The sequence below is a fragment of the Excalfactoria chinensis genome, chromosome 7, assembly GCF_039878825.1.
Source record: "Excalfactoria chinensis isolate bCotChi1 chromosome 7, bCotChi1.hap2, whole genome shotgun sequence".
Classification (NCBI taxonomy): Eukaryota; Metazoa; Chordata; class Aves; order Galliformes; family Phasianidae; genus Excalfactoria; species Excalfactoria chinensis.
Genome location: NC_092831.1, coordinates 16933623 through 16951902, shown reverse-complemented (window position 1 = coordinate 16951902; position 18280 = coordinate 16933623). Strand labels below are relative to the sequence as shown.

Here is an 18280-nt window from a genome sequence, read left to right as displayed (position 1 = left end):
GAAAATACTTAAAAAACAAACAAACAAAAACAAACAAACAAACAAAAAAACACAACCAAACTTTTAGACAAAACAGTTATTATCTGATCCTGATGGAAAGTTCACAGCGCAATCCCAGCATTATTCAGAGCGTTACTGATGAGAAAAATCTCTAAATTGCCACTAAAGAAGTTACAGACCATCTTGCTTAGAATATAAATCATCTCCCTTTTCTCCAAAGCCACCTGCTTAATACTGGCATCTAGATGAGGTGTGGGGATAGGAATTTGAAAGTCCTCCAGAGAAGCAGGTGAGCTCACTGCCTTTGCACAGAACAGCCACATTGTTCCAGGCCGTCTGCTGATCAAAGAATAGCAGAATCAAACCATGACACCTGGACTCTTCCAGGGGCGGGATTCTCCCTTAACTTATTACTTCAGAGTGGTCAGGCCAGGAGTTTCTATCCCACACAGCCACCACTTTTTCCATATTCCATAATCTTTAGTTTTTTATTTTTTCATGCTAGATTTAAAATCTGTGCAACTATTCCTGGCAACACATCATGAAACTGCTCTATGCAAGCAGCTTATCAAAGAATAAATCAGCCTTAAGTCACAAACACAGACTACTACAAGCTTAATACATTTCAGCAAGGAAATACACAATATTAATCAACATTACCATCTTGAACTAGCCTCTTTGCTTAGGAAATACACATTCTGCATAGCAAATAGATTCTACCCACTGACATGTAAGCTCTCAGAATAATGAATATCATGTACATTGATGACACAGGTATTGTCTCACCTCTAGGATAATATCAGCTACATCATGGAGACAAAAGATCAGGGTTCCCACTCGTGTCAAATTGGTTACATATGAGAAGCTTATCATGGTGACTGCTAAAATGTGATGTGTACACATGATGGCAAAATCCTAGAGAAGAAAGAAGCAGAAAAAAAAACCACAACAATGAAACAAGCAGTGAGATTCAGTACCCCTACATAAAAATGAATGTTTTTAATCCAGCATTATGGTTATGCTGCATGAAGATCCTCCTACTTAACTGCTGACCCAGCAATATATTTTCCTTTGACTGAATAAAATAGCCACTGTATGATAACAATAGGCAAAAAGATTATCAAAAGCTAGAAAATAGCAGTGCCTCTTAGTTCATAATAATTTAATCTCAAAGTAAATATTCATGACTGAAGTTACTTTGAAAAAATTTATGTACATACAAATCAAATTACACGGTACTTATATACTGAGTAATACACAATCTGTAAAATAGTGCATCATTTACAAGAGTTCACACAGCTGCAGAGGTACAACAAACACATTTCCTCTGTGCTATGAGCTATTATTGACAGTCACCTGCCAAGCGCAATGGAGCAGTCTAACAAAGCTGAGAATCCCAAATTTCTGTTTTTCATTTGTTTGCTTTTAATGAAGCTGCTTTGTCTTCACACTGTGGCAGAGTCAGAAAAGTCTTTAAATGAGCTAGTGCAGATTCTCTTATTCAGATCTAAGCTGCTATCTTCCAAATGATGCACACTGCCTGGTCTTCAAACTAGTAACTCACAGAGTCAGCAACTAACTGTTACTATTGAAAAATATGGTCAGTAGTAAAACTCCTGGAATATCAAAATGCATCCTGAGGAGTGGGTAAAGCAAAGCAAACAACCAGTCTGCCCAGCCTACACTCCCGAGATGATTACAGGGAGAACAAGACACATTGGCATGAGGCTCTTTTCTGTAAGGCACAAAATCAGTTTAAAAATAATGTTTGCTTAACTACCTGCAAACCTGGGGGAAAGCAGTATCAAAACCCTAAAGAATAGGTCACAGGCAGCATCTGACTGGGGAATTCCTCCAGGCACTGGGTGCCCAGGTAGCAGAGCAGCTGGCTGAGAGAACAGATCCAGACAGCTGCAAGAAACAGCTCCTCCAAGAAGGAGGATGAGAAACATTTCTCAGTTGGACTATTTGGTCTCCAGCAGTCTGGAGCACAATCAAACACACTCAGCAATCATCTCAACATCCCATGTTTACATTCCATTCTCTTAAAGAGAACTGAATACAAGGAAAATTAAAGGCTATTTCTCTCTCTGAGGGTCTTAAGTGAGAGCAAGAACATGGCATTTTAATCAATTCAGTAACCAATAACCCACCCATGGGGACCATTTGACTCTGCCATAATCAAAACAGCAAAGCATCTACCCCCTTTGCCCCAGGGCTGGAAGTAAGGTGCTAGCATTCCCACATGGCCATATTGCAGACTAGCTCTTTACTTGCTTCAGTTGCAAATGCTATGGCAGTTCTTCATTTTCCTGCTAACTGTAATTACACTTGCACATAGGCAGTCCAAATGAGGCAAGAAGATAAATAGAAAATTTACTCTGTTTTTATAGATGCCACATTCATGTTCTACAAAGTCCAGAATTCCATTTCCTCCTGGGAACTCTTCAAAGCATTCCTGACAATACAGATTATTCCTAAGCAGACCTAATGCTTATGGGCATCAGTCTTCTGCATCAATACATGAGACTACTTATAGAAATGCTGTCCAAGAACTCCTTCTCTGATAATGTTTATTGAAAGAGACAGTTAACTGACTCTGCCAGCTCTGAAACAGATACTGGTCCAACATACAGAGAACTGTCAGAATAAAGTAGTAGTGATATAAATGACTTTTTTTATTTTAGTCCTTTCCTTCCCGCTATTTCCTTATCTCAGTAATTATTACTATGCTTCAAGAAATTATGTCTTACATTTAATTATACATAAGGCTAACGAATACACAGACACTAATGTTGCAAGGCTACATAATGTCAAGTGGTACTTTTGTTCCCAGCTCACTCAAGTAGTTTTATCCATAAACAGTAGAAGAGTAGCTATACAAGAATGGTTTCATTTTTTAGTGTATTTTGAACCATATGCATTAGCACAAGACACATTTATTTACAGCACAACTGTAGCCTCCATTTGTAACTTCAGAAAAATAGCATGTGCCTGTACATGAAAAGATGTTTCTAAGAACAGGAGAAAAACTGTATTCATGGCACCATCAATGGAAGAATATGGTGCAGACAACAGAAAATCCCATCCTGTTAAAAAATAAATAAATCAGTGTAACCTTTTGAAATCATGAGTGTGTTGTTAGAGAAGAATAAAAAAAGAGACTGAAAATCAGAAGTTCATTTATCTTGAGCTGCACAAAGTAAAGGGCCTGTGCTGGAGCTATGCCAGTGCTCAGCACTGGCATTTTCAGTAAAGACCTACAGAACCTTGCCTTGAGAAAGCAGAACACACAAAAGTGGTTGGCTGAATTCCTGCAGTGCTTGAGTCTGCCTGGGCAATTTCGATCATTCCAGACTACAAGAAAGGACATGTATTTAAAAGTATCTAAAATGATAAGCACAACATACACAACAGTATTCCTCTCACAGTAGCAAGAAAACATCAATGTGTTTATCAGACTGTGAACCGTAAATCTGTTCTGTATAAACTGTCATGAAGTGTTACCACAACGTCTGATACTAGTTGGTAAATTTCCTGCTTCTTCCAGATATGGATGTCACTGTATCACATATTAAACAGCAGACACATTAAGACATTTCCACATTTTTAAAATTAAACTTGTTCTTTTAAAGAGAATTACAATGGTGCTACAAGAGCTGATGTCTCCATCAAGCTTATACTCTATTGGGTGGTGTGGGTTTTTTTGTTTGTTTTTTGTTGGTTTTTTTTTTCAGAGAAGTTGCTTTTGTACTTTTACTTGCTGGCTTAGTGAAGTCAGAATTTGGTGATGTGCAGAGCATCTCAAGAAACTGGCTTTAAGACCAATCTTTTCTCTCAAAATCTGTGAAGTGCATGAGTTTGAGTCAACATTATGCTTCTCACCTTTGCCTTACTTTATAGGTTGAGCACTTGTAAAACTTCTAGCCTTTCCTTGTTGGTACATACATCCATGTATTTGGTGCTCCTGAGTGTCTGACAGGAGTTCACCTTGGAGCTGAGGCTCACTTCATGTTTTTCTAGCAACATTTTTATTCCCACTAGTCTGGCACATTGTCCATATGATATCCCTCTATATCCTGAGCTATCTTGTCAGAGAAGACATTCTGGCACAGTGTTGTGATCCAGCTGATGGCTGCCATTGCCTTGATGCTCAGCAGCATGTGGTACTACTTGTCAACTGCTGTAAGCTCTCAGTGTTAACACCATTCAATTCATGGGTTTCCTTGACAGCCTGCATTTGCCCCTGGCCACAGAGCAGTTTTACTGTCTGACATCAGCACACAGCAGCATTTTTCCAGTCTGATCATCCTAGTTATCAATTTTGTTTAAACTACAAAAAGAACTAGCTCCACGGTGCAAAGCAGTCAGTGATCTCACAGTTTATTTACAAATATGGCATTGCCACTGTCTCCTGCAGGGTGCTTACAATGAAAGGTTTTTGACATGTTATCACTACACTACAGACACTGTGCTCTTGTTCTGCTGAGACACTACATTACCAGATAAAGCAGATCTGCTGCTTCAACTTGGTGCTCTGGGGTCAAGCACTGTAAATCTGTGATAATGGTGTAATTCAGCTGCAAGCAAACTAATTCCCTACCTCCATTTCCCTTTCATTTCCAAAGCAGTATGTTGAGAAGACTTTTGTATGCATGCACAGAGTATACATACATACAGAGTATATATAAATATATATATATTTATCTGTAAGTCATTTATGAATAACTGAGAGACATACAAAAGATTCTTCACCTGCAAAGAATGTATGTATGGACAGGATCAGATTCCCTGTGCTCAGCTCAACAGTGGAAACAAACTCTCCAAGTCACAATGGCAAATGCTATAGCTTTTTCCCAGAAGACATATTATGATGAAAGGTGTTACTGCCCACCACAATGGCATTTTTCAGAACTGTACTTCAGCATACCTAGATGCTGATTGAGTACTTCCAGTTACATTTTACATAAGGAAAACAACTAGTCAAGAATGTATCAAATATTCTTTAAAAATATAATGTTGCAATTGGAATGCTGTTGAATTTTGCTCTCTCAGGAGGTATACAAAGAAAGGGAAATACAACCAGCAGTGCAGAGAGCTGAAATGGATGCATGGGGACTGATTAGATAAACACATTTCTGCAGCAATAATCTGAACAATTCTGTAGTGCTGCTGTGGAGGTTTGGTTTTGGTTTATAACCAAGGGTTATATGTAGCATCACTCTTTATTATTGAATGCATCCCTGTTTTCACTCTGTCTATGCAGGAAAATAAATTCAAAGCCTTCATAGATCTTACCAAACAGTACTGTGAATTTATGAGGCAGCCTTGCTCAACCATTGATATATAATCATTTAACCCTTAGTAGAAATAATATATCCATTTGATCAATTGAATTCAAGTCATTTTAAAAGAGCAGTAGATCTTTTCAGCTGATGCCATTTCCCTTTGAATATTTGATTACACCAGGCTCTTCATCCCATGTGCAGAAAAAAACAACCCCATCATAGTAGCAAGGAACAGTGTGAAACAAGCACTCCAGCATCAGTTTTTCAGTGATGAATATCAAAGTCTTTGGTGTTTTCACTCTCACTGTTCTTACCTTTCTTTTGATGTCAATGAATTGAGAAAACATTAAGGACCAGTAGAATGATAATTCAGCAATGTAGTAATAATGAAGGTCAGGCATCAATGGCTGAAAGACGAAGATGAGAGAAGGTTAGAAGAGAGTCTAAATGATAGTATGGGCATCTGAAGTCTATACGAGAGATGTTTAATCACTGATGGATTATTGTAATATACATAAGGATTCTATGTGAGAAAATTATGATGTTGCCTCTTACAAACTTTGATGGATCTGGAAAAAAATACTCCCAGCCTACTCTCTTTTAAATCTTCACAGTATTGCAACACCAAAAAATTAAGATGCCCATTAGAAACCCAGAACAAACTAAATTCTTCCCACTTATATGTCTGTTACAAAAGATTACTTGAAACATCTTGCTGTACATCATTAATGTATGCTTAAAGCAAAGCAAAAGAAACTTTAATAATAATAATAATTACTAAATAAATAATAATAATTAATACTTAAATGACAATAGTATATAGCCTCAACTTTTTATGATAAAAAACCTTGCAAGTTTTAAACAGATTTAACTCTTTCTAATATAAAGATGACTTTTAAAGAATATAACTATTATCTGGTAAAACACTTTTGTGAAGAAGAAAATAAATACATTTACCCAGGCATCCTGTGTGATACACAACATGCCTATGCAGATGTTTAAAAGCAAAAATATAAATAAAGCAAAATAATAATAAATAGTAATAAAGCAAAAGTATACATAACAATACACAGGAAGCTATTCACAACCAAAACCAACTTCAAATGGGGTAACTATTTAGATCCCAGCCCAAGAGAGACAGTCCTAGGAGCTACTCTAATTTCTTCATCACTGTGCTTCCCTGCTAGCCATATCTTCCATAACAGTGACAGTGAAGGTCACTAGCACAGGAGAAGCTCTGTGGGCATGTACAAAGGCATTAAAAGAACAGTCTTTTGAGCAGTCTGCACTGACCCAGTCACACACCCAAGTAGAGTAAGAGCTATTTCAATCAGAAATACGCATTTCAGTTGTCTCTTTTATTCCCATTCTTTTTTGCACACCAGTACTTTGTAGACAAAGTTTTCAGGTGCTGACTGAATGTGCTATATGGGTTATTTAAATGTAGATAAATGTTTATACACACATTCAAAATCAGTCTATTAAAGTCATTGCTTGTGCCAATATAATCGTCTTCTGATTCAGTGACACTATCAGTTTGCTTTTAACTAGGTGTAAGAAAAAAATAAAAGGAAGAGAACAAGAACTAACAGTGGTAGAAATGGGCTGCAACTATTACATTCATTTTGCATGAGAACTCACTAGGGAAAATTTCTAGTAAGATTATCAGATACTTTATTAGCAATAACATTAGTATTTCTAAGCCCACATACAGTGATAATAGGAGAAGGGGGGATTCTAATGGCATCATGGTTTCCTTCCACAAGAACATAAATAGCGTGTTTAACTTAGCTAAGATATTAGATTTCAGTTCCCTGAAGACTTAACTTCCATAGGACTGTTCCACTCTTACGGGTAAGTTGTCTTCCAAATGATTCATTTGACTGCACCTATTGTAAGTCCACTTAGATTTCTGCAATTTTGTGTTGAGTAACTCATAAAAGGATTGTAACAGACAAGAGATTAGGAACAAAGAACAAATGGAAAACCCAATGCATAATCCTGATCAGCACTCAGTAGATGTCTTTGTTTTTGGGACAAACATTTTGAAAATGACTTTTACTGGATGGTCTCATTTCTGATGGGACTCTCTTCTCTTGCAGCATGATTTTAGATACAGATTTTAGATACATGATTTTAGATACTGCCCCCTTAAGACTAGCAACTAACTTTCTGAATTTCCCAGTCTGCTAGATCTCTGGCTTTGCTAAAACTTCCAGCATCTTCAGAACTTTGTAAAAACTGGCTATTTCTCCACTGTGGCAGATGCCTGCTTTCACAGTTAGATTTCCCAGATTTGTTTTCAGATAATGTGTTTCATGTCAAAACAGGTGTGATAGTTAAATTCCCATTTCCCATATTTAACACAAGCAAGACAGGGAGCAACCATCAACATTTGAAACACCAAGTAGCTTGTTCAAACTAACATACTGACATAAAGCTCCACCACAATAAAAAACAGAGCTCTTCAGAGATGCCATTTTTAGTTTTAGGCAGTACTTTTACCTGATATGGGTAACCATTCCAGCACTGTCTGGTATTCCAAAGCCAGGGTGTCTGAGAGACAAAGGAAAATAAAACAAAAAAAGTCTTTACATGTAATTTTGGTCAACGTAAGTGTTTATGGTTAATACAAGTGAAGGACAAAACTATAGGAACAGTATAATATTTGCACTTGTGGATAAAGGCTACTTCAATACAAGAAGTAGATTTTTTGAAGTTTCACAAATATACTAGGGCAAAATGCCCATCCACAGAGAATTTCAGTTAGTGCACTGTGACCTTATACAAATGGCTTTCACAGGAGTGCAGACTGAATATGATCAACCTGTGCACAGGTGGACAGATCTCACATTACCTTCTCAACAACACAGGAAATCTTGACCCCAGACTGCAAGAACTTCTCTTATGTATACTACTACACCTAAGCATCCTTCCACACAGTACTTCATCCTAGCCAATACATCACTCCAGAAAGTGAACTATGCCTTTTGCTTTCCTGGCTGAGGAGATGACCATCCAGAGATGATAGATTTTGCTGCTACATGGGAAAGACTAATATCTTAGGGCAACATGAAAAGAGTCTCAAATTTATTGTTGCAAAAAACCACATTACAATTCCTCCATTACAAAAGGCTGGATAAACTAAAAAACTTGACTTGGAGACATGCAGCTCTTGCATCCTTTTTTTTTTTTTTTTTTTTTTTTTTTTCTCCTAGCTGCACAAGGCATGTGCAATACTTCTTTCCAGTGTCACACAAGATAAAGCCATGTAAGTAGAGGTTGTTTAGCTTTTCCCTCCTTTTCTGTGTTACTATGGAACTCTAGATAGAAATTACCATGTGACCAAGCTATTCTACCTAATGTTTTCAGCTGTTAAATATTTCCACAATAGGCAATAAGAACATGGCCAAACCAACAGAAACCAAGTAGACACACTTCTGGTTTTTTATGCATGAGCATCAACAACTCCTTCTCAATGTGCATAGAGCAAGAGCAAAGCACAGCTCAGGTTCTAGAGGCATCTGGACTTTGAGGAAAAACAAGCCTACAGCACAAGAGTCTATCTACCAAGTATCTCATTACAAACATGAAAAAAAGCTGTGGATTCAGGATATTTGTATCATTAGCTGCTCCACATCCAAGTATGAAGGCTACAGAACATTGGTAGGTCTCCTGGATTAAAACACACATGCTCCAGCAAAGTTAAGTGCTTCTACCAACACCATGTTTTTTCACACAAATCCCTTGTGAATGAAACAGAGCATTTTCTTGTTTTCACCATCAGGTGGCGCAGTCCAGCTCAGGCAAAGCACAGCAACATGCATGTAAAATTCAATGTTTGTGAGGAGCATCAAACCAAATAAAATAAACACTAAATAGAACGTTGTTCTTGAGCCTAATGCCCTATGATGAAAATCAAGCTAGTAGAGTCTTTATAAATAGGAAGGATTTATACCATATCAGAAGACTATATAAATTACAATCAGAATTATAGCCCAATTCCTAACTGATGCATAAGTCCTAGCTATGATTTGTCTTACAGAATGTCCTCAGAACCCCTCCTGGTTAAGAGTGATGTAAATATGACTATTAGAGACTCTTCCTACTTTTTCGAATGTGTCCAGAGGAAAGAAGAGAAGAAGAAACTTGCACATACTCCCACTGCTCCTCAAGTGGAGATAAATAATTGTTACAATAATTTGAGCTGTATACCAACACTTACAAATAAAAGATCTCTTATGAGTTTCTGATGCATCTCTTACAAGGAGGCTGTGAGAATGGTGAAAGCCCATTCAAACCTCTCTACCCCTCTATTTGGAGTAATAATTTAATGTAAGCAATTCATTGGTTTAAACATCTCCACAGTAATTACTGCGATATGAGTTCCTCTCATTTTACACAACAATAAAGGTATCTTGAAAGAGATATAGCCCCTCTATCTACTATTGTTAATAATACATCAAATCTAAACTATTTTTTCTGACAGCTGCTTTAAGTAGAGCCATCCAGATATTGTAGGGTAACTCAAATTTTATCCAGGTTTATAAAAGCTGCAACTGTCTTTCATATCAGATTCATCTAAAGATAAGATATGCTTCCTACCTGACCTCATTGCAGCCTTTCAATACCTGAAGGGAACTTACTCCCAGGAGGGGAGCAAACTCTTCGAAAGGGCTGACAATAGCAGGACTAGGGGAAATGGTTTTAAGTTAAAAGAGGGAAGATTTAGGTTGGATGTTAGGGGGAAGTTCTTTACTAGGAGAGTGGTTAGGTCCTGGAACAGGCTGCCCAGGGAGGTTGTGGATGCCCCGTCCTTGGAGGTGTTCAAGACCAGGTTGGACGGGGCTCTGGGCAACCTGATCTAGTAAAGACGTATGTTTGGTGGCCCTGCTAGGCAGGGGGGTTGGAACTACATGATCCTTGAGGTCCCTTCCAACCCGGGTCATTCTGTGATTCTGTGATTCTGTGATTCTACCCAATTATTTTTAATTATTAAATTATAGGTGCTAGCAAAAAAATCCATATTTATCTCTTTCAAATATTATGACATCTTAAGGCTTCTTAGGAGAGATTTGTTCTATAGGAACTGCAGATATAGAGATTACATTCAATTAAAATACTGAATGCTAAATAAAAGAGGTTTCACTGTAAGAATCCATCAAGACTTTACCACAAAACCTGAAAGGATACCACAAATTGAGAAACAATATAATAAATGCATTATTAAGTCTCAGAGACAACACACTACAAAACATCTGCTTCTGAGCCAAAGGCAACTCAGAAAGCAATGGTACCCTCTCATAAAAAATGCTTCTGATCTGCTGTTTGAAAACCTAATTAGATTCTTTGTGGGCAACAGGCAGGCAACAGTGGCTAAGACTTCAGGATATCTATACCACTTTCCTACTTCTGTTTCCTTCCCAGTCTCCCCACCACTTGCCTCAGCTTCTTGGAGTCAACTCTTAACTGTTTTAGTAGAAAGAGACTTGGGTTATGGTTGCCCTGGTATGCAGTAACTAGTATGTTGGACTAAGGAAAGGCAACTGGTGTCATCTTCCTGGACTTGTACAGAGCCTTTAATATGGTTCTGTACCACATTCTTAACCATAAATCGGAGAGATACAGATTTGAAGGCTGGGCTATTCAGTGGATAAAGAATGAGTTGGATGGTCACAGACAGATGGTCATAGACAATGGATCTGTGTCCAGGAAGGTGGTCATTAGTGAAGTCCCCCAGGTGTCTTGAATCTGTGCTCTTCAACACTTATGCCAATGGCATAGTGGAACTGAGTGCACCCTTAACAAGTCTGTCGATGACACCAAGCTGAGTGCTGCAGCTGATACAAGAGAAGAAAGAGAAGCCATCCAGATGGACCTGGACAGGCTTGAAAAGTTGGTCTGTGTTAATTGAATGAGGTTCAAAACAAGGCCAAGTGCAAGGTTTTGCACTTCGACTGAGGCTTTAACAGTTCATCTAATTCCACATTGCTCTGTCACTCACTAAACTATTTGTACTTTTGCTGAGCACAAGTAGGACCCAAACAGGCAAGTAGTGCCCACATGCATTGGTGCTGCTTTGCCCAGTAACTCAGTTTCATCCTTGGAAGCATGAGTCTACAGATAAATAAGATGGGTGGGAAAGAAAAAAAAAAAAAAAAAAAAAAAAAAAAAAAAAAAAAAAAGAATAACATTGCTGGCGCTCATTTTTCTTTTCTGCAGCCTATAAAGTTGAACCAAGCAAAATGCTTAGGAAACACTTCCGGCGGCACACCTTTAAGCCTAGCTGCAACAAACCCCAGTTCTCTACAAAACAGCTTCTACCTGACAGTTTCAAGTATCAAGCAGCTGTTATGCACCTGATTCATTCTTGATCATATGGGCACGTTGTAATTCCCAAAGGAGTTCTTCCTCAGATCCCAGGTAAGTAAGAAAAATCTCCCATCTTTTCCCATGGTTGAATAAAGGAAGTGGGCCAGCTGTTTTCACCAGAATAGAGCATGCAAAAATCCAAGCATGCCATAACAGAATCCCCACATCTCAGGAAAGCCTACTTATACACAAACCTGTATTTCAAACGAAAGTGAGACATTCTCAGTCTGAAAAAGATTATAAAATGTCTTTGTTGCCTTTGAAATTAGAATATTTTTGTCCCTATAAAGACAAAAAGAGCACAACACAGAAATTCTGAGCATTCAATTCACACATGCTCCCTACTCCAAAATCTGAACAGGCCAAGATTTTATCGGGCTTAATTAATACATTTAGATACAGCTTTACAAAATTTTGTACCTTACAGCTATCTATGGTTCTATTTAGTGCAACAGAAATTAGTGCTATTAATTAAAGTCAAGATAATACTTACGTCACATTTCTACCCACCTTACTCTGATGCAAACACAAATGTCTCATGGCACTCATATCTCTACTTGCATCAAATTAAAGCAGGCCCTTGGTCTTCAAAAAATTATGTAGTTCAGCTGAGGCCAGAAACTTTTCTCCTGGTCAATATTTATTTACTGAGCCCCCAAGATACTGTGCATAGTTTGTTCTCATCCCTAGACCTACTAGATGTTAATTGCCGTAAAACAAGTCATGGATGAGTAGATACATGCTGTCACAAAGGAAAAACAAGGAGAAACTCTTCCTTGGTAACATAATTCATAAACAGTGCACTGATATATTATTAAAAATAAGCAAAATGCACTGAATTGTAAATAGCATCCTTTAACCATTCAGCCTGTCTTTATTAGCTTTCTGAATGTACTCCAAGCATTGCTTCAACTTAAAAATACCCAATAAATGCTGAGTAGATACTCTGCTGTTACTTCATCTTTATACAAACAAAATGAAATTAGAATCCTTGTTTAAATAGACTCACTGAAGCAAAGTAGTTACATACAGGGGCAAGGCTTGTACATTCTACTAACCATGCAAAAACTGGACTACCACTAGTCTGTTCTTCTGTCCATGTACAGGTAGCTAGCTGCCGTATTAAAATAAACTATCTTAGTCAGCCAGTTAATGCAGCTTCTATGACTTCTGATGGCACGTTTATTAGACAAAGTATTGGATAGCTGAGAGACACTTGTCAAAAATGCTCCACCTCTTATTCATAGCAGCACTCAGCAGCAGAGCTTAAGGTGTTAACAGCATAAAGTGACAAAGCTGAATACAAAACCTCTGCCATGTGCCATTTCCTTAGGCAGGACAGTAACTGGGGAATACAAGGTTTTAAGCCCTCAGTTTGATTTCTGGGAAGGCTCTCTCAACCAAAAACTCATTTGATAGCCCGGTGATGAAACATGCACATTCCTGTAAAACATTATTGAACCATCAAAACTGATTATTCAGAGAGATTATGCAGCTGAAAACATCCAGCACTTATTAGTGGTACTATTTTCAGTTTCAACTGGAAAACTAACTTGTATTTTTAACTTCTGGGCACATCCATGGTTTTATTATGATACTACAAGCATTAGCAACATGTCCGTGATCATTCGGAGGTGGGTAAAGGGCTCAATATCTTGATCATATTTCTTTCAGTTTAGTTATTTATTTACTACAAGGAAGAGAGGTTTTTCTGTTTTTTTTTTTTTTGTTTTTGTTTTTGTTTTTAGATAAGTATCAGCATTTTGCAGCAATTTTATCTTCAGCAGACAGAAAATCCAGCTTTTCTCCATTTGCCTTGATTTTTAGATTTACAAAGGAATAACCAGAATGCTCTATGTCAGCTTTTGAACGCCTTCCACTATATTAGCCCAGCCTCCAAGGACTTCATATTTAAGATGTCTCAGAAACTTTATTTGGTCACCTAGAAATGTGTTTTTCCTCATAATGCTTCAAAAACTAACCTGAGTAAGACAGAATATGAATCACAGTAATATCATCCGTTGTTATGGATGTATTTATTTTTCTTCTAAGATATATCTCAAACTGAAGTCTCACCCATTTAAAAATTCAGAGAGCTTCCAGCCTCCAGTGGCTGCTGTGACAGGTATTTTATGCACAAACTTAGTAGCTGAAGGCACTGGCTGGTTTTGTTTATGGCAGGACAAAACATGGAATCATCACAAAATTCTCCCTGCAGAGACCAGTATTTAAATACCTATGGATCAAAACTAAATGCATTTCCCCCTGCCTATGAAATCACCAAATACTGACAATGGAAAATAGAAGAATCTGTGGCTAATTATTTTGTATCAACCTGCATTCTCCTCTTCTTAGTGACTGGAGGTTTTGTTTGCTTCTCATACCAGGAACAGCATTTTTGTAATTCTTTACCAACCCAAGCAATCATTCATATTTCTTGGCACCATTCACAACGTAACTGAAGACAATATGACACACTGCCAATGAATCTCCTGAGGCTCTCTTTTCATATGTTATGACTAAGTAAACTGTCATAAGTTTCTATGGAACTGTTATTGCTCTTCAGTCTGTTATTTCTTTATGTCTGCAAAAACAAGGTATTGAGAAAATGCACTTTTGCGATGCAGAAAACCCAGCCTTTCCCCTCAGCAATCTGCAGGGCTTCCTTCCAAATATTATTAAAAATTATACTTCTACTAATTGAAAATAATAAAATATACAGAAGGACACACTCCAAGGCCAAGATTAACAACAATCATTGAACAATGCACTTGACATTTCAAATGCAAATCTATGAGTGCACAAAACTATTTTTAGAAAAATATGAATTCAAATTTGGATTTATTTACATAAGTCATATCTGGAAAGGCAGAGTAAGCTCAGTGTACCACATATATCCACTTTACCCTTTAAAAATACGATGTACATTGGTCTTGTGTTGATAATCCCAATTTCAATTCAGAAATTATGTGGAAAACCACTCCCCAGTATTTTAAAATGAAAATGGTAAAAGGAATAGATAGTTGTGATAGTTGTAGAAAAGGGCTCTAATGCCTCCCTAAAGATAGAAGTGAAGGGAGGAAAGAAGCCTGCACTATTTCTTGCAATGGACACTCAGAGGTCCTAGAGTGAAATTTTGCATGCATTACAAATGAATTTATTTATTTAAAATTAAATTTCCCTGCTAACTTTGATCTTTCATAGTGTGATCCATGATTTATACTTGAGATACTCAAAGAACTCTATTAATTTCTCCTAAATGCTCTCAGCAACATTTGTGCCCTTGGAAAGAGATGTATGAAACAAATAACTTGTCCAATAAAGGGGGTCTAACTTTGGACTTGCCGGAAACACTTTACACTTACACTGCTCACTTAGAAATGCAATATAGCATTTCCCTTTTTCAGAAGACTCAGGAAAAAGCATTCTTCCTGCATTCACAGCAAAGTAGAAATGTAGCACCTATCACACAGCCCTACTTAAGGAGAAAGGAATGAGACTGGAATTGCATTTTAATATCCAATATTAGTGCAGCTTAACAGAGTTCATCACTTATAGTCACCACTGAATTGATCGATTCAGTGTCAATTTACAAATCATGTATCAATTTCACAGAATCAATTTCACAATCAAGTAATTAAATAAATAAATAGAAATCAAGACAAACAAGATCCCAAATTAATTTTAGAGCAAGTAAAATCTGCCTAAGACTGGCTTCAGTTACTCCAAGTGGCACATGCATCACATTATCTCTCCATGAACAGAACAGTAAAATATCAAATAGCAGCATTGCATTAGAAGTGCTATAGATTGGCACCTAACATTCTTCGTTTAAAAGAGAGTATTTACTCAAGAGCTTACAGATAAGCTCAATGAACAAAAGCATCGACAAGGTTTCAACAGCAGATAATACAACAGCCTTTCAGCTCTAACACAGGAAAGAAACACTGTAACACATGCAGACTAGAAAACCTGCCCAACTGAATTACAGAATTGCAGGGGTTGGAAGGGGCCTCTAGGGAGGGCAGCAATAACAGTTCTGAAGGAAACGACTTCAAATTTAAATTTCATTTAAAGAAAGATTAAATAATAGAAATGTACAGAACAATACAGTAGTAATTTTACAGTAATAGTAACTCCTCACTTTTCAGGGAGCATGTGAGTTATAATACTACTCTGGCTGGAAGTCCTCAAAGCATCAGCAAACAGCCCTGATGTACAGATGAGCAGGACACAAAGAGAGCACTGCCTGGAAATCCTGTCTTATGGACGCTTTTTTTCCCTAAAGACCAAAGAGATCAGATGACTGTGAAATACTGCTTTGGGAAGGAATGGGATGATTGAAATTAATTTAAAAGCAAATCTGAACAAAATTTCTCTCTATAGCAAGACTATAGAAGAACTCTCTAAAAGTACAATAAATTATCTACATAGATGGCAGGAACCTGAAGAAAACTGAAGGTGAAACATCAGTGATTAAATTGATGCAAGACACATCATGCAGTGAAGCTATTAAATAGTTTGATAGCCAATTTTAGAATAGCTGCAAAACTGATAAACAGAAGAAAATTTCCAAAATCAGAATGGCAAAAGAGACATTACTCCAACCAAACATCTCATGTCCTCATCGTGTCTTACTTCCCACAAGATATGAACTCAATTTTCATCACCTCTTCCCCTGAATATAAATCCTACAGAGTTGATTACTGCTGTGAGAATCAACAGCTACTTACTTCTTCAGTGGTCAAGAGATAAAGATGTAACACCACACATCAAATACTGGTCACCACACCAAGAAGTAACAAATTCTCTTTTGCGTTTCAAATGCGGGTGGTCTGACATTAGGTCTAAGATTCTCATTTAGAAGCAATACCAAGTGTTATTTTCAATGGCTTTACAAATCTCCCAGGACCATAACACCTATGCGCATTGCTGTTCCTATCCAGGAAAACAAAGAACGCACCAATTCATCTCAGCAGTGGAATGGAGCATCCCTTCTAGTTAAAAATAAATAAATAAATAAATAAATAAGAAATAGAATAAATCCTCTCCAAGTTGAAAAGAAACATTAAGGCAGTAACAGGTCACATCTTACCTAGCACACACCTAAGAACAGGCACTTCATTTTCTTCTTTTCAGACCCCCTGCAGTTTCAAGAAAAATGAAAGTTTAAGAAGGTCTGAAGTGGAGCTCTTTCCCCTCTCTCATCTTGACCTCTGTCACAAAAGTCAAGGGAAGAGTCTTATAATACAGCAGCTTTCAGTGATAAGAAAGTTGCAAAACATCCAGCAATGTACTCAGCAATTACAGTGTGGCAAAAGAATTGATGCATCATACCATGTGCAGATGAAACCTACAAAGAGTTACAGGTTGCTTTACTGAGTGCAGTAAATCATCAGATATATTTTTATCAGCCATTAACTGCAGAAATGGAGAGTAATGCAAACAAGCTTGCCATAGCATTTTGAAAACATGTACAACTGCTCTAAATTGCAGCTTTATTAGCTTTTCTGTGCCTGTGGTAGGGAAGTGATGAACAAAGCAGAAATCTGACGCTTATTTCTCCATGCGAGATGCTTTACCAAGACGGATATAAAACTTCCATTCTAAAAATAACATCACCATGTGTGCCATGCTGACAGACCCACTCAGAGTTTCAGGACTAAAACAGAATTGATAAGTTTGTTACCTAATTTCTGCCTATTAAACATTGGCATATCTTCCCAAATGAACTAGATAAGCTCGTCAGCTGTATAAAGCCACCAAAGACTTAGTGACACTTCTTGCAAGAATGGTGGTTTGGCGCTGTATCCTTCTTAGTGTTTCCTCAGGTGGTTTGATGGCACACAAGAAAACACAAATCTGTTCTTTTGCTGACACTGCACTGATGCAGTAATATCACTATGTAGCAAAAAGGGAAGGCAACAGTAGAAGACAAAGCAGCAGTGATTCATGTCCTATGAGCATTATAAGAAATGTGTTTTCAGATAGAGTCCAAAAAGTCAGATTAGTCTCTGGGCAAGGGGCCAGCACATTGGAAAGATCCTCAAAACTTGTTGTGCTTAAGTAATTGGCAGTCTCCACACCAGTCTTGCATGAAAAGATGAAAGTCACCCTCAAACCAAGGAGAGCCAATTGTGAATAAAAGCAACCAGTAGGTCAGCAACAGCATAAGGAGCAAAGCAAAGGAACAACAGGTTAAGAGAAGACCAGGTCAGGTCAGAAGGGAAGAATACAGAGATCAGAGTATTTCACTGCTTGGTTATTAAAGAGCCAACGGAGGAACTATAAAGGAGACAAAGCACTGGGATTTGTGTTTAAGGGACAGCCTTGTGTACAGATCAGCTGATGCACGTTTCAAAATCTCTAAGAAACATTAGGTCCCCATAAGTCACCAGATGTCTTTGCATAGGCTTTCACATAGATTTTCCTTTACCAGCTGAAACCAGTGGCTTTATCATCAGCAATTTATCACAAAATCATAAAATATCCTGAGTTGGAAGGGATGAGACACAAGGCTCATTAAGTCCAGTTCCTGGCTCCGCACAGGGCAGCCCAAAACACAAGCCATATTTCTGAGAGTATTGTCCAAACTTGAACTGGATCCAGCTTGGTGCCAT

General features: G+C 37.6%; 1 protein-coding gene across 4 annotated transcripts in view; it reads right to left on the bottom strand.

Moving 5' to 3' along the window:
* CERS6 (ceramide synthase 6) overlaps nucleotides 1-18280 on the bottom strand; it is an 87110-nt gene that overhangs the window by 19831 nt on the left and 48999 nt on the right. For all 4 annotated transcript variants that reach the window (XM_072341555.1, XM_072341554.1, XM_072341552.1 and 1 more), the window contains 3 exons: nucleotides 7794-7844; nucleotides 5603-5695; nucleotides 787-915 (listed from right to left, as the gene is read on the bottom strand). In XM_072341555.1, coding sequence (XP_072197656.1) covers nucleotides 787-915; nucleotides 5603-5695; nucleotides 7794-7844 — 273 coding nt within the window. The remainder of the gene's footprint in view (nucleotides 1-786; nucleotides 916-5602; nucleotides 5696-7793; nucleotides 7845-18280) is intronic.